This window comes from Manis javanica, chromosome 7 (genome assembly GCF_040802235.1).
Source record: "Manis javanica isolate MJ-LG chromosome 7, MJ_LKY, whole genome shotgun sequence".
NCBI lineage: Eukaryota > Metazoa > Chordata > Mammalia > Pholidota > Manidae > Manis > Manis javanica.
This window is the reverse complement of record NC_133162.1, coordinates 11,117,701-11,140,482: the sequence shown is the minus strand read 5'-3', so window position 1 is coordinate 11,140,482 and position 22,782 is coordinate 11,117,701. Positions and strand designations below refer to the sequence as shown.

Genomic DNA, 22,782 nt, shown 5'->3' with positions numbered 1-22,782 from the left:
TATTCCGATACCTGTTCTAGTACTTTTGGAGTGGAGTCTTTAGGGTTTTTTATGTACAATATCATGTCATCTGCAAATAGTGACAGTTTGACTTCTTTACCAATCTGGATTCCTTGTATTTCTTTGTTTTGTCTGATTGCCGTGGCTAGGACCTCCAGTACTATGTTGAATAACAGTGGGGAGAGTGGGCATCCCTATCTTGTTTCCCTTCTCAGAGGAAAAGCTTTCAGCTTCTCGCTATTCAGTATGATGTTGGCTGTGGGTTTATCATATATGGCCTTTATTATGTTGAGGTACTTGCCCTCTATACCCATTTTGTGAGAGTTTTTATCATGAATAGATGTTGAATTTTGTCAAATGCTTTTTCAGCGTCTATGGAGATGATCATGTGGTTTTTATCCTTCCTTTTGTTGATGTGGTGGATGATGTTGATGGATTTTCAAATGTTGTACCATCTTTGCATCCCTGGGATGAATCCCACCCACTTGTTCATGGTGTATGATCCTCCTGATGTATTTTTGAATTTGGTTTGCTAATATTTTGTTGAGTATTTTTGCACCTACATTCATCAGGGATATTGGTCTGCAGTTTTCTTTTTTGGTGGAGTCTTTGCCTGGTTTTGGTATTAGGGTGATAGAATGAGTTTGGGAGTATTCCCTCCTCTTCTAGTTTTTGGAAAACTTTAAGGAGAATGGGTATTATGTCTTCTCTGTATGTCTGATAAAATTCCGAGGTAAATCCATCTGGCCTGGGGGTTTTGTTCTTGGGCAGTTTTATGATTACCACTTCAATTTTGTTGCTGGTAATTGGTCTGTTTAGATTTTCTGTTTCTTCCTTGGTCAGTCTTGAGAGGTTGTATTTTTCTAGGAAGTTGTCCATTTCTTCTAGGTTTTCCAGCTTGTTAACATATAGGTTTTCGTAGTATTCTCTAATAATTCTTTGTATTTCTGTGGGGTCTGTGGTGATGTTTCCTTTCTCGTTTCTGATTCTGTTGATGTGTGTTGATTCTCTTTTTCTCTTAATAAGTCTGGCTAGAGGCTTATCTATTTTGTTTATTTTCTCAAAGAAAACAGCTCTTGGTTTCATTGATTTTTTCTATTGTTCTATTCTTCTCAATTTTATTTATTTATTCTCTGTTCTTTATTATGTCCCTCCTTCTGCTGACTTTAGGCCTCATTTGTTCTTCTTTTTCCAATTTCGATAATTGTGACATTAGACTATTCATTTGGGGTTGTTCCTCCTTCTTTAAATATGCCTGGATTGCTATATACTTTCCTCTTAAGACTGCTTTCACTGTGTCCCACAGAAGCTGGGGCTTTGTGTTGTTGTTGTCATTTGTTTCCATATATTGCTTGATCTCTATTTTAATTTGGTCATTGATCCATTGATTATTTAGGAGAATTTGTTAAGCCTCCATGTGTTTGTGAGCCTTTTTGTTTTCTTTGTAGAATTTATTTCTAGTTTTATAACTTTGTGGTCTGAAAAGTTGGTTAGTAGAATTTCAATCTTTTTTAATTTACTGAGGCACTTTTTGTGGCCTATTATGTGGTCTATTCTGGAGAATGTTCCATGTGCACTTGAGAAGAATGTGTATCCTGCTGCTTTTGGATGTAGAGTTCTGTAGATGTCTGTTAGGTCCATCTGTTCTAGTGTGTTGTTCAGTGCCTCTGTGTCCTTACTTATTTTCTGTCTGGTGGATCTGTCCTTTGGAGTGAGTGCTGTGTTGAAGTCTCCTAAAATGAATGCATTGCATTCTATTTCCTCCTTTAATTCTGTTAGTATTTGTTTTACATATGCTGGTGCTCCTGTATTGGGTGCATATATATTTGCAATGGTTATATTCTCTTGTTGGACCGAGCCCTTTATTATTATGTAATGTCCTTCTTAATCTCTTGTTACTTTCTTTGTTTTGAAGTCTATTTTGTCTGATCTAGTACTGCAACACCTGCTTTTTTCTCCCCAGTTGTTTGCATGAAATATCTTTTTCCATCCCTTGACTTTTAGTCTGTGCATATCTTTGGGTTTGAGGTGAGTTTCTTGTAAGCAGCATATAGATGGGTCTTGCTTTTTTATCCATTCTATTACTATGTGTCTTTTGATTGTTGCATTCAGTCCATTTACATTTAGGGTGATTATTGAAAGATATGTACTCATTGCCATTGCAGGCTTTAGATTCGTGGTTACCAAAGGTTCATGGTTAGCTTCTTTACTATCTTACTGTCTTACTTAACTCGCTTATTGAACTATTATAGACACTGTCTGATGTTTCTTTATTTCTCTCCCTTCTTATTCCTCCTCCTCCATTCTTTACATGTTGGGTGTTTTATTCTGTGCTCTTTTGTGTTTCCTTTGACTGCTTTTGTGAGTAGTTGATTTTATTTTTTGCCTTTAGTTAGTATTTGGTTGGTCTGCTTTCTTTGCTGTGATTTTATTTTCTCTGGTGACATCTCTTTAGCCTTAGGAGTGGCTTCCATCTAGAGCAGTCCCTCTAAAATACCCTGTAGAGGTAGTTTGTGGGAGGCAAATTCCCTCAACTTTTGCTTGTCTGGGAATTGTTTAATCCCTCCTTCCTATTTAAATGATAATCATGCTGGATACAGTATTCCTGGTTCGAGGCCCTTCTGTTTCATTGCATTAAATATATCATGCCATTCTCTTCTGGCCTGCAAGGTTTCTGTTGAGAAGTCTGATGATAGCCTGATGGGTTTTCCTTTGTAGGTGACCTTTTTCCTCTCTCTAGCTGCCTTTAAAACTCTGTCCTTGTCCTTGACCTTTGCCATTTTAATTATTATGTGTCTTGGTGTTGTCCTCCTTCGGTCCCTTTTGTTGGGAGTTCTGTGGGCTTCCATGATCTGAGTGACTATTTCCTCCCCCAGTTTGGGGAAGTGTTCAGCAATAATTTCTTCAAATACACTTTCTATCCCTTTCTCTCTCTCTTCTTCTTCTGGTACTCCTATAATGCAAATATTGTTCCGTTTGGATTGGTCACACAGTTCTCTTAATACTGTTTCATTCCTAGAGATCCTTTTATCTCTCTCTGTGTCAGCTTCTGTGCATTCCTGTTCTTTGGTTTCTATTCTATTAACGGCCTCTTGCATCTCGTCCATTCTGCTTTTCAGTCTTTCCAGAGATTGTTTTATTTCTGTAGACTCCCTCCCTACTTTGTCTGTTAGCTCTTGCATTTTTCTCTGCAGCTCCACCTTTATTTTGGAGTCTTTTTCAGGAAGATTGGTTAGGTCTATCTCCCCAGGTTCCCTCTCAGGGAAGGATGTCTGTGTGATTTTGGTCTGGATCAGATTCTTCTGCCTTTTCACGGTGATAGAGGTAGTTGTGGGGAGTTGGCGTGTGTGTCAGCTGGGAGAATGGCCCTTCTTGCTAGTTTGTGGCCTTCCTCTTCTGGAAGAATGGCGACCCATGGCGGCTTGTGCTGGGCAGTTGCGCAGATATGGGGCCTCTAAGCCTGGCCCAGGTGGCTGCTGTGGGCGTAGCCACTCTCAGGCTGCTGCTCTGCTACGGAGCGGCCGTGCTGGAGCAGGAATGGGCTGGAGGCTGTTTATCGCTGTGAGGGTCCTCCGAGCTGCCCTGTCGCTCAGGGGTTAGGGCGCCCAGAGTTCCCCGGGATTCCCAGCTGCTGGGCTGAGTGCACCAGGACGCTTCCGTCCAGCTGTGGGGTCCCTGTCCCTTTAAGACTTTCAAAGAGCACTCACTTTTCTTTTGTCCCAGGGGCACCGGCTGCAGGGTCCCACTCGCAAGTTTTACTGTTCCATTTCCCTAGTATCCAGCACCCCATGCACTGTGTGTCTGCGCTCCCAGTGCAGATGGCTAGGGCTGGGCATTTAGCAGTCCTGGGCTCCCTCTCCCTCCGTGCTCCAAGTCCTCTCCTCCTGTGGGGGAGCTGGGGTATGGGGCGCTCGAGTCCCGCCGGGCCGCGGCGTGTATCTTACCCCCTTCGTGAGGCCCTGGGTTCTCGCAGGTGGAGATGTAGCCTGGCTGTTGTCCTGTATCTTCTGGTCTCTCTTTTAGGAATAGTTGTATTTGCTGTATTTTCAAAAATATATATGGTTTTGGGAGGAGATTTCCACTGCTCTACTCATGCTGCCATCTTGGCTCCTACCCTCTTTCCATTTATTTTTAAATCTTTCTGGTTCCCTTACAAGAAAAGCCAGTGCTAGTCCACTTGGGCTGCCATGACAAAGTGCCACAGAGCAGGCGGCTTAAACAACAGAAGTGGATTTCTCACAGTCCTGGGGGCCACGAGGCCGAGACCAAGGTGTCAGCAGGACTGGTCTCTTCCAGGCCCCTCTCCTCGGCTGTGGCTGTGGGTCTCTCCATGGACGACGGTCTCCTCCCTGTGTCCTCGCATGGCCCACCCCCTGCGTGTGTCTGTGTCCTAGTCTCCTCTTCTTATAAGGACACCCATCAGGTTGGATTAGGGCCACCTTTTTACCCTCATTTTAACTTGATCACCTCTTTAAAAACCTGACCTCCAAACACAGGCACATTCTGAGGTCTGGGGTTTAGGATGTTAACACACAACTTAGATGGGGGATGGCTCCACCCTGGCTCACACCACGCTGCCTCGGTTTTCGTCTCCTTTTTGGCCAAGAGACAGAGGACTTCCTGCTGGGACCGGAAGGCAGAGAGCCTGATGCAGAGCTGTTCCATCCACTGCACCTTTACATTGTCTTCTAGGACATGTGACACTGACCTGCCACATATAGCAGATTAAATTTTATTGTTAAAAATAAGTACACTTAAACCAAATGATTTCACTCATATGTCCACATATAAGAACAAAGGAAAACTGAAGGAACAAAACAGCAGCAGAATCACAGAACCCATGAATGGACTAATAGTTACCAAAGGGGAAGGGACTGGGGAGGATGGGTGGGAAGGGAGGGATAAGGGTGGGGAAAAAGAAGAGGGCATTACAATTAGCATGTATAGTGCGTGGGGGGTACAGGGAGGGCTGTGCAACACAGAGAAGACAAGTAGTGATTTTGCAGCATCTTACTACGCAGATGGACAGTGACTGTGAAGGGGTATGTGGGGGGGACTTGGTGAAGGGGGGAGCCTAGTAAACATAATGTTCTTTATGTAATTGTAGATTAATACCATAATAAAAAGTAAAATAATAAATAATAAATAAATAAATAAGTACACTTAAGAAATGAGTGAGATTTTCTGTATTCTGAGGTACATTATGAAGGTAGTATACAGAGGACTAAAATGGGGGAAAAGTGAGCTAACCTAAGAGGCTTAACAAATGTGATGGGACTGACCCAAGGATGAGTTGCCCAGATACGGGATGGAGCATCGGGAGCCCAACCTCTCCGCCAGCCTCTTGTTGGGGGGTTGAAGGGTACCCCACAGGAGGTCACGTCATTTCCACCTCCTGGTGTCTGAACTGAAGGAAGAAAGAGATCAGTAAACCCCCTCCCGCTCTAGACCCCTGTGGTACTTAAAGTAAGTTTTGCATAGTTAGTAGCATCTGGGAACCTGTTTTGTTTTTTTTTCTACATTAAAGAAAAAAAAACAGCCCAGTGAACCGGTTCCACCTCTGAAGAAACCCTGTGGTTTCCACAGCCTGAACTTGAGCAACACCAGAGCATCAGAAAATTCTTGCCTTCTGTGGCATCTCTTAAATTTTCTGATACGGTAACCGTTCTATTCTCCCCCTGACCCCCGGCACTGTTTCTGTGTAGAAAGCTGCGTGAATGGGGTTCTCCTAAATAATATATTTTATTGGTCCTCTTTCTCCCTGCCCTACCCTCTCCCACCACCCTGGCTTCCTTTGGGACCCCTGGAAGGAGGGCCTTGTTGGGAGGTGTGCCCTGGGCACCGGCCCCTCTGAGAGGAGCTGCCAAGTAGTTCGTTTGCTTTTCTTTTTCATCTAAACTCCAAATACCTCAGAACCAGCACCTGCGATTTTTCCTAACATACCCTTTGAACTTGCAGCATGAAACCAGACGGTTTCAGTTCTCAGTGGCTATCAATCCATTGCTTTCCCCCACCCCATTTGCTTCCAAGAAGCACCCTGTTCCTCCTTTCCTACCCCACCTCCCAACAGCAGCAACAGGATGGAAATAAAACAACAGCACCCCCGCTCGGCTCTGCTGTAAGACCACGGGGAGAATAAAGGCCTGGGTCCCGGCCCTCCTCCCTTGCACTGTGGGTCGAGAACACCGTCAACAGCGACTGTGCTGCGGCGCACGTGGTGCGTCCCGACGGGACAGCTGTAATTAGCAGCAGCATCGCTTTGTGTGTGCAGAACAGACAGCGGGATGCCACCACCCACATGATGCTTTGGCAAACGTACATACTGTCACTCATTTTCAAAAACAATTCAACGGGTTTTTTAAAAGAGCCCACAACAAGCCCAGAGGCCTGGAAAAATATAGAATAGCAATTCAGCCTTGAGTTCCAAAGTTACTTCAGAGTTGCTCTGGGGGCAGGGAAGCCAAACCGACTGGATGACTTTTCAAGCCACACTTCAGATGAATCGAGAGCGTGGTGTGCTTGGGGCAGACCGTGGGCAAAGCACCAGATTCTTAGTTAGAGACAGTAAGCTTCAATACCCCTGGGTTCTGCAGGCAGCTGCCAGGTATGCCTCTGGGTCTTACTTGCCCCATCTGTTTAACGGGCATACGCATACCTGTGTGTTACCCCTCCGTTTGTAGTGAGGCTTGAAGGGGGTCGCCGGAGGAGGGAGTTCTGTGTGATGTACAGGGCAGGGACGGTTGTGTAGGGAGCCAGAAAGACGGATCCGTTGCTGAGGCAGATCAAGTGGCTGGAAGCTTCTCTGACCCCCCTACAGCAGTGGGCATTGACCCCTCCACAGTGGCCATCCACCAGCCTCTTCCCGTGAAGCCCAAAGGTTAATAAAGGAACCCTTATAGAACCCAGACCCTGCGTGGTCCAGTCTCAGAGCCACTGTGTGGTTGAAGAAGCTGTGTACTTTCCTTTTCTTTCCCCCCAAACCCTGCCGGAGTTCCAGGTCCCCAGTTCTGGGAACACATTGAAACCCCTGCTTCTCTCCCATCTGCTTCCCTCACTCCCGGCAGCCTCCCTGCCCACCCCACTTTCCTCTCCCTTCTCCACCTTCCTGCACTACGCCGTTCGATCTAACCTCACTGGGCTAGACTCCTTCGTCTTTCTGCGTGGGGTCTTTCTGCCGGCACTGACGCGATGTTGGAGGGCAGCTGGTAACTGGGGAAGGTTCCCGGGTTAATGTTTATTATTCCACTGACATTGTTTTGTTTGATGGAGTCCTCAAAGCTCTCCAGAGCCCAAAGTTAAGAGGTTATGCAAATGTTGAAATGAATCCTGCCTTTTGGGATAGTTTTTCTCTCCTAAATCTCCTTTATAAGCCGATTTCCTGCTGTGAAAATGAAGATGTGAGTCTCTGTCTTTCTTGAGCAGCATCTCCCAGAAACATAAGCCCAGCGTCTTCCAGAACATAACCCATAAACATAAATCCCTCGGAGTTGAAAGAGACCTCAGGGCTCAGCCAGTCCAGTCACGGGTGATGGCCGAGCGCCCCTCCCATGTCCCGCAGTGACCGCCCAGCCTCTGCTGCAGTGTCTCCATGCAGGGGCACTCGCCTCCTACCTCCTGAGGCAGAGCACATGCTGTTTGACTTCTTCCCAAGCAAACCCTACTCACAGGGCCCTGTGGCTTTTGCTGTCCGGGCCCTGCACCCTTCCCCCCCACACACATACCCAGCTCCCAGTGGAAGTTGTAGGAAGTCAAAGGGAACGACTCACAAGTATCTGCCCAGCGCTGGTGTACACGAGGTGCCTGAAATGTTTGAGCGGATGAAAGTTTTTAAGGAAAATGATTTAGCCTTGAGGCATCAAAAGTTCAACGGCTTCACAGATTCCCAACTGCACTTCTTTCCAAGAAGAGACTTGCATGCAGTCGAGGGCAGGAGGGCGGCCAGGAGCACGCAGCTGGGACGGCTGACAGGCCAGGCTCAGGGCACGGCTGTCCACCCACATCCCACCTGGGGACCTTGACAACTGACGGGGCCTGCGTTGTCCTGACTCCTTCATCGGCAAAAGGGGGTTAACGACCCCTGTTCTGTGGGCCTCACAGGCTGCTTTTAGGTTCAGCGGAGATAATATGTGTGTGAGCAGGAAAGACCTTCATGAACGTATGAGTTATTCTTAGGAAGAATAAAGAAATAGAAATATCCCCAACATTTCAATTTAGAATTTTAAATAATTCATCAAAGAAATATTGATATTTTCTTAGAAATAGAGTCTCCAGTTCCCTCCACGTACTGAGATTTGAGGAGAAATAGCCTCATCTGGTGTGGAATAAGGAGAAAATATCAGGCGGCATCAGCCAAGTGCCCTGGAAAACCACCCTGACACCGTTTAAATCCACTCTGGCACTAAGTCACGCCTTGAAGAGACATTATTTCCACCCCTCTCCCCTCACCTGCTGGAGCTCAAGGGCAGGGCTGGGCTTGTTCATCCTTGGTCCAGCACTGCCAGGAGCTCGGGTGCAAGTACATGAGTTGTCCTCAACCAGCACTTGTTTAAGAGAGCAGGTGAGTGAGGGGCATTCACAAGGCCACTGAAATCACTCCACTGGCTGGCTCCCGACCCAGGCTTTGTTCATTGAGACTACTTTCCTGCCTTTTTCCACATTCCTCTCTAAGAGTGAACTCCGAGTCAGAGATGAGCTATGCAGCCTCAGCCCAACTCACATGGTCTTTGGATTATCTGGCAGACTGCTGAGATGCTCCATTTGGAAACAGACTCCTGAAACTTGCAACCATTTCTCTGGCGGGCGGTCTGGAATGTTCATTTTAAGGCATTTCCAAGCTGTTTTGCAACATAATAAAGTTAGGAAGCGCTGCTCTAGGTAAGAAGGTGGTACCCTACGGTCACTCAGCTGAGACAAACCTGTGCTTGTTCCCTTTGCCTTCAAACAGCATGCAGCTGAAGTTACCCAACACTGCACCCATACTACAGTTCCCACACTGCCCACTGAAGTACCCAGATGCCACAGCAAGCTAACAGAAGTACTAGAGGATATTTTACACTTTCCAGGGAAATACAGTGATCGCTGACAATGTGAGTCAGCTCAAGTTAGTCGGCAGCTTCTACATTAGATCACGTTACATTCCTTTTGATAGGACTGTATCTTTGCAACGCTGGGTTTTCGGTGGTTTCTGTGATGAAAAAGAAGTACCCCCCAAAAAAAATCACTGTGAGGCAGGGTGTAAGGACGGAGGCATCCATTTGATTTCAAGGTTTGAGAAGCTGCATAGTGCCTCCAGGTGCTTATTAAGTACTTTGGGTTATTTTTGCACGAAATAGAAACACTCTTAAAATTTTAATTTATGTATGTGTTTTTTTTTCAATCAGCTAATAAATTGTTCAACGTAAATAGTTATTAAGATTTTGGGATCTGTTTAGTGAATGGAACTGTTAGATTTTTGTTTGTTTAACTTAAGGACGCTGTGAAAAAGTTTCTTGGACACCAGTGGCATTGTGAATTGAGAAAATTTAGAAGCCTCTGGACTAATGAAACGGCAGTATTAATAAAGTTATTTCCTTCTCAGAAGTGAAATACAAGTTTAATAACACCAGAATAAACAATACACAAATTGAGAATACAGGGCATTTTATACTATACTCAGACTAGTTTCTTCAAAGAGGCAATGTCATTATATAAAAAACAAAACAGATTAGGAAATTGGTCAAAATTGAGAGACATTATAATGTTTGCTCCTCAGTGGGATCCTAATGTGACATAGGGACATTTTGATGTGTTCTACAGCTTGGGAAGTTTGGATATGGAGTAGGTATTAGATGGTAGTGGGAATAATTGTTCATTTTATTGGGTGTAGCACTTGTCAGCACTGAAGAAGCAGGGATGTAAAGATACAGACAAATCTCCTGAAATCCCTTCCAACTTTGCCATAAAACTGCACAAAGGCAAAATGGCACCTTAGCTGCTGAAGATTTTGTGAACTATTTTCCCTAATGGAAAAAAATCAGAAGGAAGTCTTAAAGGGCCCCACTCCTGAAAGAAGGGCCACTCGGCCCTCACTCTACACAGCTGGACAAGGAGGTGGGGACAGAGCATGCACATGCTCCATCTGCTGAGGACAGAAACTAGGATGACAAGCACAGTGCGGCCCCGGGGCTCCTTGACATCTGCCCTCAGCACCACTGTGGCTCCCTGGACCCAGGGCTCACATCAGGTATTCCCCTGGGGTGACTTCTCGACAAGATACCCCTTAAAACTGTACCTAAGATTCTGGCAGTGTTCCCTAGTTGGACCAGGTGATGGTTACATGTGTGTATATAAATGTGAACATCCCTTGAGCCGCCCACTTAGGATTTGTATATTTCATTGGATATTAGTTATACATCAGTTTTTAAAAAGTCCTCCCTGCCTCCCCTCAAAATAATAACAAATCCCTGACAGCCAGAGAGAAAAGAGTGAACTTTTAGCCTCCTAATCTCGGAAGCTTCAGAAATAATGACTACATTTCAGAACAACTATCAGAGATAAAAGATGAGGATTTGGAGATATATTTTAAACTCTAGCAATGGGAAAGGGAGAAATTTAGTATCAACCATTTTAAACCGTTAAGCTTCTGTGCACACGGCCAGTCATTTCTTGATCTCTTTGTTAATATAACTTTAGTACCAGGCAGTTTATTGTAAAGTCCTGTAGTTCTTTAATAAACTGGCATCAGAACACTGCTTCCAAGCATTTAGAAAAATAAGCAGTGACTTTAGAAATGAAGGAAACCGTCTCTCACTGATGCCTCGGTGGGGCATCTGGGGTCTTTGGGGCCAGCAGAGGCCGAGGTAGGGGTTGGGGGACAGGTTGGGGAATCAAGAAGCAATGAAAGGAGGTGAAGACAATCCTCAGGGCAAGCCCAGGAAGTGCCTCATGCTGCCTGGACAGCCGGGTGGCCTAGGAAGGCACGAGCAGCCTCCCAGCCTGCCTGCCTGCCATCCCAGCCTCCTTCCATCACCCCTGGAAGCCAGCTGGCAGGCCCCGGGCAGTTCCCGGACTCTGGAGGCTGATTAGCACAAAGGCCCCTTTACAATCGGACCTGGGGAGGGGGCCCCCGCAGGGCGCTTCTCCCGGGGGGCTCTGTGGCGCCCAGAACCTCTGAGGGTCCTCGCTTGCTGCAGGGACCGCCTCCTCGGGAAGCCCGGTCTCTCCCTCCCTCCACGGCTCCCCAGCTCCCCCGTGAGTCCGAGCCGGGAACTGCGGGAGGGCCGTGGCGCCGGTCCCCCTCTCGGAGGGCTGGGGAAGCCCGCACACCTCGGAAGGCGGCGGGCAGCCCCTCCCTGGGAACCAGCCCATCCGGGGACGCGGGCGGCCCCCGAGAGGCAGCGACTGGATACCCTTCCCCTTCCTTCCGATGCAAAACGCCTGCCGAGGAGACATCTGCCCCTTGTTTTCACTGCCTTTCCCTGGTGGAAGGCCGGCCCCCTCTGCCAGGGACTCTCCGCCCGGCGGGACGAGGAACCTGGCTCCGCGCTGGCAGTGGAGCCGTCTCACGGCCTCGCTAGCCAGTCCCAGGCCCGCCAGGCTCTCTCCTGGCTGCCCTCACCGGGTGCTGCTCCAGGACTGAAATCCTTCTGACTACATTCGGATCCAGCTCCCTGGCCCTGGGGCTCCTCCTGCAGCCACTCAAAGGACTCAAGTGGGGGAAGAGCCCCAGCCAAGGAGTCAGAAGTGAACCCCCACCAGGAACCTGCTGCGTCTTCCCTGTGAGACCTCGGACAGCCCACACCCTGTCCAGATCACTAATAGTTATTGGCCCTCCATGACCACGCACTGTGCTATGCACATTACACGTGTTATCTCACTGAATCTTATCTAGGATCGGTGTTATCTCCATCTAACAGGTGAGGGAATTTAGGCTTGGAAAGACATGGGACTTGCCCGAGATCACACAGCTAAAAAAAGCTATGGAGCTGAATCACAAATGGAGGCAGTTGAACTCTATGACATGATCTTAACCAAAACTTTTTCATGCTAACCAATACTAAAAAATAAATAATAAAGATCATTGAGAAAGATTCTTGCATTGCTAAGAATCTGGGGAAAACAGCAAATTTAGTAAAAATGGACCCACATTTCCACATTTCCAGATCATGGGCCATGACCTCACCCACTGAGGAAAATTCAGAGATACTGTCCCTCTGGGAGGAGCCGAGACCAGGGTCTGTCCTCTATAATCACCAGGATCTGTGAGTGCAGATATTTACAAGGTGGCAGGGGGCCCTATATTTCTTCCCGCATTCTTCTTAGGAGGGTGAGAGGGGCGATGTGTAGACCAAAAGCTACATACTTGCAAAGGCATCCTTCCCCTGCAGACCAAGCAGCAGCAAATTCTTTTCCTGGGAACATCTCTATCAAGCAGACATCTGTTACTCTTAGGCGATCTGCATGCCATAACAGTTTAAAAAACAAAGTTTAAATGCTTAAACACGAAGAAAACAGTTTGTCTGCCTTGCAAAACAGCATATAAACTGTACTGGAATTAGCACAAGGGAAACATTTATCTTCCCTAGATAATCTTGAAACTGGACTTTTTTGGGGGATGGTGTATAATTATGTTTATTGGCATGGAAAGATGGTCATGATATATTGCTGAAGGAAAAATGAAAACTGGTCACAAATATAAAACCAGACTTTTTAAAGGAGCGTTTGGCTCTACCTCCCTGGCTAGGCCATGTCCTGCAGAAGAGAGGGAAGAATGGGTCAAGTCCAGCTGGGTGGTGGCCTTCTCCCTGAGAGAACAGAGAAAGTTCCATTTTCTAGCTGAAATGGCCAGAGATTGGCCTGAGCTAGAATCTGGCCCAGCATGTAGTGAAAGATGGTGGGCTGTGAGTCAAAAAGACTGGATTCTGATCCTGGTACCACCAACATGGAGCCATGTTTCAATGCCTCTGAAGGTCAGTTCAGAACTGACACAGTGGGAGCCAAGGTCACTGCACAGGTTTGATGCCATCTTCAGGGCACCCTGCACAATGCCCAGCACCTAGGAGGCACCCAGGAAATGGTAGGCCTCTCCCAACCTCCCAATTCTGCATTATTGTGACAATCACAAGGAATGGCCATTAGCGACGGGCCACACTGAGGTGCCACGCTATGAATTAGAGCAACCAAAATGTGACATCTTGACCCATTTGGCATTCATTCACTCACTCAAGAAACAGTTACAGAGGCCTGCTGTGTGGCTGCTCTGGGCCATGCACTGGGCTCGCCTCTGGGAACAGTGAACACACCCCAGCTGTGTCCTTGGGGAGAGAGGTCATAAGCCGGTAATAGATAAATAACCCCAAGCCAGGATGCTGAAGGGGCTGGAAAGGGGCATAAGGGGCAGCAGTGGGGGCTTCTTAGAGGGGTCCTCAGAAAAGTCCTCTCCCAAGAGCTAACATTTGGCCTGAAACTTGAAGGGACAGGAAGGAGCTGGCCACGCCAAGGCCAGGAGGAGGACACCCATGCAGAGGCTGCAGACAGCAGCACCCGTGCCTGGGCTGTAAATCCAATGAGGCCTGAGAATCACGGGAGGGAGAAGTCAAGGTGGGGTGGGGTGGGGCTGGGCTCAGTTCTCCCAGCCTTGTGGCCACGGGTCCACAGTCATGATCTGAATTTTTATTATGAGAACAAGGAAAGGCACCGAAGACGCTCACGCAGGTGAACGGCATGGTCAAGCAGTGCTTTTAAAAGATGGATGCTGGGTGAAGATGGGGAGGGCGTGTGAGGGAGGACTGACAGGCCAGGAGGCTGTCCCAGCCATCCAGGCAAGAGCCGAAGGAGCTGGCTTGCTCAGCACTCAGGGCCGTGGAGATGGGAAGGCATGGGTACATTCAAGCTGCACATCAGAGAAGAATCTAGAGGAGTTACTAATGGACCAGACATAGAAGAGCAGGAAAGGGAGACTCTCAGGCCACTTCCAGGTGCTCCTACCCAGCAGCTTTGTGGGAATTGAGGAAGGGCCCCCTTTCTCCAGGTGCATGCAGCACCATACACCCCAGCCAAGACCCAGCAGGGCATGACTGCAAGACCCTCACTCAGAGGCCCCAAGAAGATGGACCCCCAAGTTTCTGTTTGAGCAACTTTGGACTTAGAAAGCTTGCAGTGCCTTTGGGAACCCAAGGAGGGCCCTTCTGCTCTGCCCAAGGTCTAGGGACCACTTGAACAGTGATTCCACCCTGCCCCCAGCTGTGCATGAGGTCTCTCCCCACACTGCCCTCAGCACCGGCCCTATTACAGGGCTCACTACATCGTACCATTAGCTTCCAGAAAACCCTGGAAGCTAATGGCACGAGACCATTTAGCCCTTAAATAAATGCAAGTTGTGGAACATCCAGTCAAAATGAAAGTAAATAATGACAGAATGTGCCTAGTAGTCCGCAAAATCGCATGTAAATGAAGCTCCCACATTACAGCTAGGACCTGGGGTCTGGGTGCCAATTCACCAGCTCCCCACCCTGTAACACATGGAAGGACACACATTCTTAGCAAAACCCTAGTGGGAAACTTCATCAACTAGCTCTTCATTCTTTGGAGCTCACCTGAGTCAGAAATAAGTTTATCCCCAGAGAACAGAGGACACATTCCTGTGTCTTTTGAAAGAAATCACTTGACCACCAGTGTCAACCTGAAGCTTAACATCCTGATATTTGGGGAAAGATAAAACAACTGAGCTTGTAAACTTAAGAGATGAACACAGCAGCCAGCCGTGTCCCATCGGCCCTCACGCAGGGGCCGGTCGCTTTGTTCCTGCTAGCAGAGTGTTTGGTAAAGACTCCATCTCATCTCCTGACTAGCTGCTCCCTGAAGGCAGGGTTTATGCCTCATTCTTTCATCTCCCCCTACATCCCTGTATCTGGTATTTGGCCTGTGATGTAGGAGGTTCTCGTTAATCATTTACTGTCTGAGTAAATAAGCATCTTTGCCAAAAGGCCAGTTTGGGGCTTTCCTGGGACCCTGTCCAGACAGGGGATGAACCACAGAGCGATCTGGGCTCTAGGAGACAGAAGGTTTGGTTCTAGCTTCAGACTCTACCTCCTGCAAGAGGCAGGTCATTGGTTTTGAGTTCCCCATCTCTAAAAGGCAGAGATAGCTGTTCTCCCACTCTCCAAGGTTTTGTGTAGGAGGCAATGGGAAAGAAGCGCCGGGAAAGGCACTCTTCAAGGGTGAGAATCCCCACCATGCTTAAGAGGGGAGAACTGCAATTGAGAAGGCAGAATGCAGGACCACGGTGGGGAAAAAGGACCACAGCTCATTCTTAGGAAGCCAGGCAGGGCAGCAGAGTGGATGTGAAGGTATAATTAATAACTGCAAAGTCATGAAGGAAAATGTCACCAGCCCATGCTCTTTGGAGATCAGGGTACAAACTATGGAGTTAGCAGACAGCATGAACATGTAGTGGCCTCTTATAAGGCAATAGGGAATGATGGGAAATTAATAATCTGCAGCCAACTAGAGATTATGCTTATGCTCTGCCTAATGCATTTGCATCAAAAGATTTAAAACACATGTACTACCAAATACAACATCTATGGCCTTGCAGCCTGAGAGTTTGAGGTCCCTCAGACTGATGTAATAAAGTTTTTTTTATTCTGATACCTTCTTATTCTGATGCCTTGACATCTCAGGCCTTGCTGACACTGGAGGGACTGCCCCTCCCAGGATGCGCCAGTTTCTACAGACAGCAAACAACAGGGCTAACTAACCAGCCCAGAGCTCATTTTCCCCAACCACCTCCGTTCTCAGGCTCTCACATTCTGGGCAACCTGCCCTCACTGCCAGGACCAGGTACCAAGCAAGGGCCAGCCCTGTGTCCCAGAGTCCATGGAGATTATTCAAACTAACCCATCCTAAACCTGTTTACCCTGCGTTGCCTTTCCCAAGAAAACCACAATAAATGCTCTTTCCCGTGTTTTCCTCTCACTCCCTCTGCCTCCTATCCAGCCCTGGTGCTTCCTGGTTTCCCATGTGGCGATGCGTGGTGTGGCACGGCGTGCCGCCTCCCCTTAGGAATTGTAACAAACTCTCTTCTCAGGGGCTGTCATCTCCTGATCTGTTGGCCCTACCTGAATAAACATAAGGCCTACATTTTGAAACACCTGTAAAATCCACTACAGCATGAGTTGCATGGCTGCTTTTATCCCACTGAATTTTGGCACCTAACATACTCCTGGCATGTGGCAGACACAACCTAACTACACATCACTAAATGGATGGATGGACAGACAGGTATAAGGTGAAAGTGAAAAGCGGGTAGAAGCATCTGTTTGGCGACATGAATTCCCTCCACTTCTGTCTCACTTTTGCAGAGGATTCAGGAGGCTGAATTCGGTTCATGCCTCAATTCTGCTAACGGTGTAGCTGGAGGCAGCCAGGCGGGAGCAAGCCAGAGGATGCGGGGTGAGCGCACGCTGGGAGGAGCAGTCTGCGGCTCACTGCGGGCAGCTCACCATCCCTCTGACATCCAGCTTTCAGGCAGCTCCTAAGGGACATGCTTTTCTTTTGGTAGACAGCCTTCTGGCTAACTCTGGCTGTTTCCTTTATTCAAGTCCTTGTAAAGAGATTGCCACCTCAAAGGGTCTCTGAACCTAGTGATAAAAGGGTAAAAGCCAGAAAGGGGGTTCTCAGCCCACCTGCAGTCTCTTGGACCTGCCTGGTGCAGGTTCTGCAAAGGGAGCACCAAGCAGGTTGCTCAGCTCAGTGGCACCCCAAAATTACCTTGTATCTGCAATGTGCAGTGGGGTGGGTCTGCATGCCTGTGCTTTTTTGGTTAGGAAACTGCACTTTTAGCTAGAGAGCCCATTTGGTTTTAATCCTTATGCTTTAAGGTGTATCAACCTACTCCACTTGCAGATGGACTGAATTTCTCAGATGACATGGTCCTGGGGTGTTATTCTCAGCATCACTATCTCAACCCAGGCAAAGAGAAGGCCCGTCTGGAACGTCCTGGGAAAGGTGGAGAAACCCCTGTTGGGGGATCAAGCATTTGCTCTTTCTGATGAACGCTCAGTTGGGTAACTTGGTTCTCAGCAGCGAATGGCTCCCCAAAGGCTGTCCCTTCCCCAGGGTCAAGATGGAAGGACAGAAAGGGTTCAACCACAGTGAGTGGATGATGGCCTGGGGGACTGCCTGAGAGGTCAGGCTATGGGAGGGTTGGCAGTGGGGGGATAATGTGAACTGGTTCCCCCGCAACAGAACCAGCTAATGTCCATTATCCCCGAGTAATTATTAAACTCACTTCCCTTCTCTCTCAAAAGAATCCTGGTTTGACTGATAAATTATACAGTCGCCCTCAACATCAGGGAATTATGCAAATGGGAAAGTCTTAGTTAGAAGGCTTATAAGAGTTTGGTTGCTTCATTTGTACAAGCAGGAGTTTAAGGTTTGGCAAGCATGCTGGAGAAGGTCTGGCAGCTGCAGGTGGTGGGAACACTGAGCAGGGAAGCACTATGCCTGACCTTGGCCTCTGCTGGGCTCTCCTCGAAAAGGTGGGTGGGTACCTGGGACAGCTGGGGCTCAGCAGGATTTCATGCACAGCCTCTCCACCCAAGAGACTTCCAAAGGCAGCATTTCTTTCCCCTTAGTGAAGTCTCAAGCTTGGAATTAGGAAGTCCAGCACACGATAGGCATAAAGAAGAAGGGGTTCTAACGTGTCCCCAGATGGGCTACGGGAGAGGGAAACATCCCACCAGCTCCAGCATCAGCATGGGCCACAGGCCACAGTACCATTCAACACCGCCTCATGTTGTCACAGAGACCCTGAACAGTTTTCTATTTGCCTTTCTTCCTGGTTGAGATCTTGTTCCTGTCAAGAGTAACTATCTGTGTTGCATGAAATATCAGGGATTGTAAGCAGAACTGGGACAAAGCCACCCACAAGAAATAAGAACTTTCTGATGATGCTCACAAGCAGCTCCCCAAATCTTAGAGGCCGTCAGTGAAGAATTTTCTGTTTTAAGCACTGAATTCACCCTCAAAGTGTTTAACCCAAAAGGCATCTGACAGGCAACACCCCCAGCGGCCTGAATTTGTCACATCAACTCATTCTTGGGCTGATTCGCCAGGTCAGTCTGTGGACAGGCAGGACCCCTCCCACAGAGGCAGAACAAAGACTTAAAAGGGAAAAAGTGGCTGTAAGTTTTACCTGGTGGCCTCACATGATGTTTAATCAAGCTATAACAGGCTCAAAGTGTCCAGTGTTAAAGGACTCTCCACCTCTGCGTGCATGTGTGTGAAAACTAAAACTCAAAGCTATTTGGGTTTTTTTTATGTAAGATTAGCCATCATGCAGAACTTACTGGTCAGGCAGTTAATAAAATACACATATCCCGTGGAAGAGCTTCATACATTTCAGTCCTTACAGATAGCAAAGCGATTATATAAACCCTGCATGGTCCTGAGAGGGAGTTCCCTCACTTCTGAAAGCTGCCAGTCCTGCCAGCTCGCGGGGGCTCATGTGTTATAAATTCTCGAAGCTCTTTTAGCTGCGGTTTGAGCATCGGATGGATCCTCTTCCTCTTCCTCAGTTCGCTTGTGTTTTAAAAACAAGTCAGACTTCAAGAAGCGGCTGTAGCTGTCATACTTCATGAGGTTGAAGATCTAAAGAGGAAAGGAAAGACAGTCTAAAGGAGGAGGCTATTCAGGCCATAAATCATCCTACCAAATATTTATTAAATACCTATCTGTGCCAAAGAATGGAAATATGTGCAGAACAAACAAAGAAAGCTAAAGTGAGTTGTGTGCTAGACAAGGCGGATTTCCTGGATGTTTCTGGTCATTATGAAATAATCTCCATGGAATAGAATAGCTTAGAAGGCCACATGAACAAATCTGTCTTTATTTTCCACGGAAGTATAGGTTCACACAGCACTGATTCATACCCTTTATCAAGAGATCCTTTAAGAATGTCCACTTTATTTGGACAGATAATGCAGGGACGTATTTCTCCAGAAACTTGAGATAATGGAATAGAAACTGGTCCTGTAGAAATGGGGCTGTTGTAAAGGCCACTGTTATATCAGATGATGCCAATATTATTAAAACCCCCAGAGGTGTGGCACCCAAGATCTCAAACAAACCTATTATTATACCAAGCAACAAAATGGGGCTTACTGAATGAAGGGCAAATGAATGAAACTACAGTGGTAGCAAGGAGAGGGAGGCTTCAGGAACAGGCGCTAATTGAAGACGGCAGCAATCAGCTGTAGCACGCAACCCACCGCATGCACACAGCGGCTCAGGAACATGTCTGTGGGAGAGAAATGGCCCTGCGGCCAGCTGGTCAGATGCAAGAGCAGGACCCCAGAGGAAACCTAACTCCTCCCTTCTCTTCTTAGCCATGGTCCCTATTCCCAGCATCCCCTACCCGATCCTTTGCCACCCTCCTCCCTTGCCTTACAGAATTCGGGGAAGGAGAAGCAAAAAGGAAGACATTTCCCTGCTGGTTATTGAGTGGCACAGTCTCTTTTGAGAAATCTCTCTCTTCAGACCTTTTGACTCAAGCCTCTTGATGGAACTTCAAAATATTCTGTGAAATGAAAATCCACGCCATGCACCTGGTGCCTTCACTCGCGGCTTGAAGTAAGTGGGCTCAAAAAGTGGAAAGTTCCGGAGGTGTCTAGAACATCGCTCCCTGCCAGGCAGGTTATCAAGTGGGTGGTAAAACCCTGACAGCCTTTAAATCCACCCTCTCTCAACATGCACACAACTATTTTGTAAGTTAAACGTCTGATGGACTCTCAGGACTCAGAACATCTTTCCGGAGATGGGAGAACTGAACATTCGGCCTGTACACCTTCATTTTCCCAAGATGGCTTCAAGCACTGGAAAGCCACTTAAATCACTTGGCTATCAACAGGGTCAGGAACCCAGGGAAAGACTAAGGACTTTGGGTTTTCTTTAAATTCTCAAACTACTGCCTGCCCTTTCCTGGATGCCCTTCCAGTCTCAGCCAAGATCTCCATCTGTTCAGAAAGACCATACTTCCGTAAGCCCCTACCTTGAGCCTCTGCATAGCAGTTATCTATTTTATAGTAATCTTGTCGTCCTAGACTGATTTGCTGAGGTTTAGAGATGTTATTCATTTAAAAAAAACTCATAAAACTCCCAAAAAATATAGAAATCATAGCTGGGGGCAAGGCAGAGGCTGAGGAATGCCATTATCATTTCATGGCCTCCCATAAACGTGCTATGCACACATTGCCCCCCCTTACCCTCTGCATTACCAAGCCCTTCCAGGCACAGAGCCCCCACAGGGAACTTTGAGGTGCACACCTAATTTAGAGTCTGGAAAGGAGGCTCGAAGAGTGACTAACGGAACCAGCTTCGTGAGTGCTTGTGGAACCCAGCCTTGAGCCCCCTCCCCAGCAGGTCCACAGCAGATGGGACCCACCACTGCCGGCAGGATGCGGTTCGGCCGTGTCTGTCTGAAGCGTCTGCATGTGGGGGCAGAACATCCTGTTTGCCTGTCGTGGCTCTGAGGCTCACACTTCAAAGAAAAGAAGAAAAAAGGCTGGGGCTGGAGGCACCCAGGGCCCAGCAGGGAAGGGAGCCCGGAGTTGCTTCAGCTAAGGGAGTGCTCAGGAACCATTCAGCGCTGGCGGGACTCAGCCCCCAGGGGAGCCCCAGAGACCCAGCTCTTCTGCCCCTTAGGCCTCCACTGGTGCCAGCAGCTCGAAGGGAGGGACCTGTAACCATTTACCAAGAGCATCAGGGCCGCACCCTGCCACAGGCAGGTGTGAAATCCCAGGGAAGTCCTCCGGTTGGGGCCGGCTTCTCCAGGAGCCCACGCCCGCCTCCTCACACTGCGGAGTCACCCGGTGTCAGCTGTCACCGTCAGACCCAGATAGATTTGAAAAAGAAAAGGCATGTTGCTCCCAGGGGCCTCGTTTTCTGGGGCTGTGCGCGGCCTGATATTCTGCACGGGGCCCTTGCTGCCAGCGGCAGACAGTCTCCTGGGTGCTGGTCCTCTCTTCACAGGTGCCCTCATAGGTGCTGCTCAGCAAAGTTGGCTTAGAGCATAGAGAATGCCCTAAGAACCTCTTCCAAGTAAGTGGCCAAAGATCGGGTAGCCAGCTACAGCTTTATTCACCACAGGGCAAATGGCCGTGCCTGAGGCCAGCACACGTTCACCCAGTGAAGGAACAGAAACCACCCAACGTGCACCAAGAGTGGGCTGGTGAAATCAACCAGGTTGTGCCAACACTGCCAAGAGCACCTTCTAAGCATGCACCAAGCATTGTCCCATTTAATCTCCATGAAAACCCTCCAAGGACCCCGATTATACAGAGGAAGGCACTGGGGCCTTAGATCATTGCTCTGCCCCCACGACGGGTGTATTAATCAGCCTGGGCTGCCGTAACAGGGATCGTGGACCGGGGGGCTTACACAACAGAACTTTCTTCCCTCACAGTTTTGGAAGCTCAAAGTCCAAAATCAAGGCGTCAGCAGGACTGGTTTCTTCCAAGGCCTCTCTCCATGGCTTGTACAGATGGTTCCCAATTTATGATGGTTCGACTTAAGATTTTTCAACTTTATGATGGTGGGAAAGTGATAGGAATTCAGTAGTAGAAACCATAGTTCAAATTTTGAATTCGGATCTTTTCCCAGGGTAATGTTATACAGTATGAATCTCTTTCATGATGCTGCAGAGCCGGGAGCCCCAGCTCCCAGTCAGCCACGCAATCCCGATGACAAACGACCGATACACTGACCACCATTGTCTGTAAGCATATGACCATCTGTTTTTCACTTTCAACACAGTATTCAATAAATTACATGAGCTCTTCAACACTGTATTATAAAATAGGCTTTGTGTTAGGTGCTCTGCCCAACTGTAGATCAATATAAGTGTTCTGAGCATGTTTAAGGTGGGCTAGGCCAAGCTTATGCTGTTCAACAGGTTGGGGGTGTATTAAATGCATTTTTAACTTAATGGCATTTTTGGCTTATTATCAGGACGTAACCCTACTGTAAGTTGAAGATCGGTAGATGGCTGTCCATGGCCGGTGTCTTCACATGGTCACCCCTCAGTGCGTATTGGATTAGAATGCACTGTAGGACCTCATTTAACGTTAATTACCTCTTTAAAGGCCCTATCTCCAAACATGGTCTCATTCTGAGGTGCTCAGGCTTAGAACCCCAACATATGAATGGGAGAGGGGACAAACTCAGCCCGTAATGATGCGCAAAAGATGCAAACGCTGGCGGCCTGGCTCTCGAGTCCACATTCCTAACCTCTAGTCTATGCTGCTGCCATCCAAAGAGGAGTTAAACATGGAAAACTGTAATGTGAATATCAAATGAATGAATATTACAATTTGAAAATGCACTAAAACTAAAAACAGTTATCCCAAAAGAGTATGTTTGTATGTATACATGGGAAATAAATATCCCCAAAGGTCAATGTGGTGGATTGAATGGTGTACCCCCAAAATTTATGTCCACCTGGAACCTCAGAGTCAGGGTTAGTTTGCTGAAGATCTCTAGAATGACATCATCCTGGATTTGGGCCAGGCCCTAAATCCAAGGAGTGGTGTCCTTATAAAAAAAGAAGGGAGCACACGGAGAGAAGCCCATGCGAAGTCAGAGGCAAGGACCAGAGTGAGAGCTCTGAACATCAAGGAAGCCAGCAGCCGCCAGGAACTAGGAGAGGCAGGGAGGGACCTGCACCTAGAAGGAACACAACCCTGCCCACACCGTGATGTCGGACTTCTGGCTCCTGAACTGTGAGAGGATAAACTTCTGTTGGTT

General features: G+C 47.8%; 1 protein-coding gene across 1 annotated transcript in view; it reads right to left on the bottom strand.

Annotated features, from left to right (window-relative positions):
* Positions 1–18,282: 18,282 nt before the first annotated feature.
* RGS10 (regulator of G protein signaling 10) overlaps positions 18,283–22,782 on the bottom strand; it is a 35,900-nt gene continuing 31,400 nt past the window's right edge. Inside the window, exon 5 of the mRNA XM_073240318.1 lies at positions 18,283–18,630. Within this exon, the coding sequence (XP_073096419.1) occupies positions 18,484–18,630 (147 nt within the window). The 3' untranslated portion in view covers positions 18,283–18,483. The remainder of the gene's footprint in view (positions 18,631–22,782) is intronic.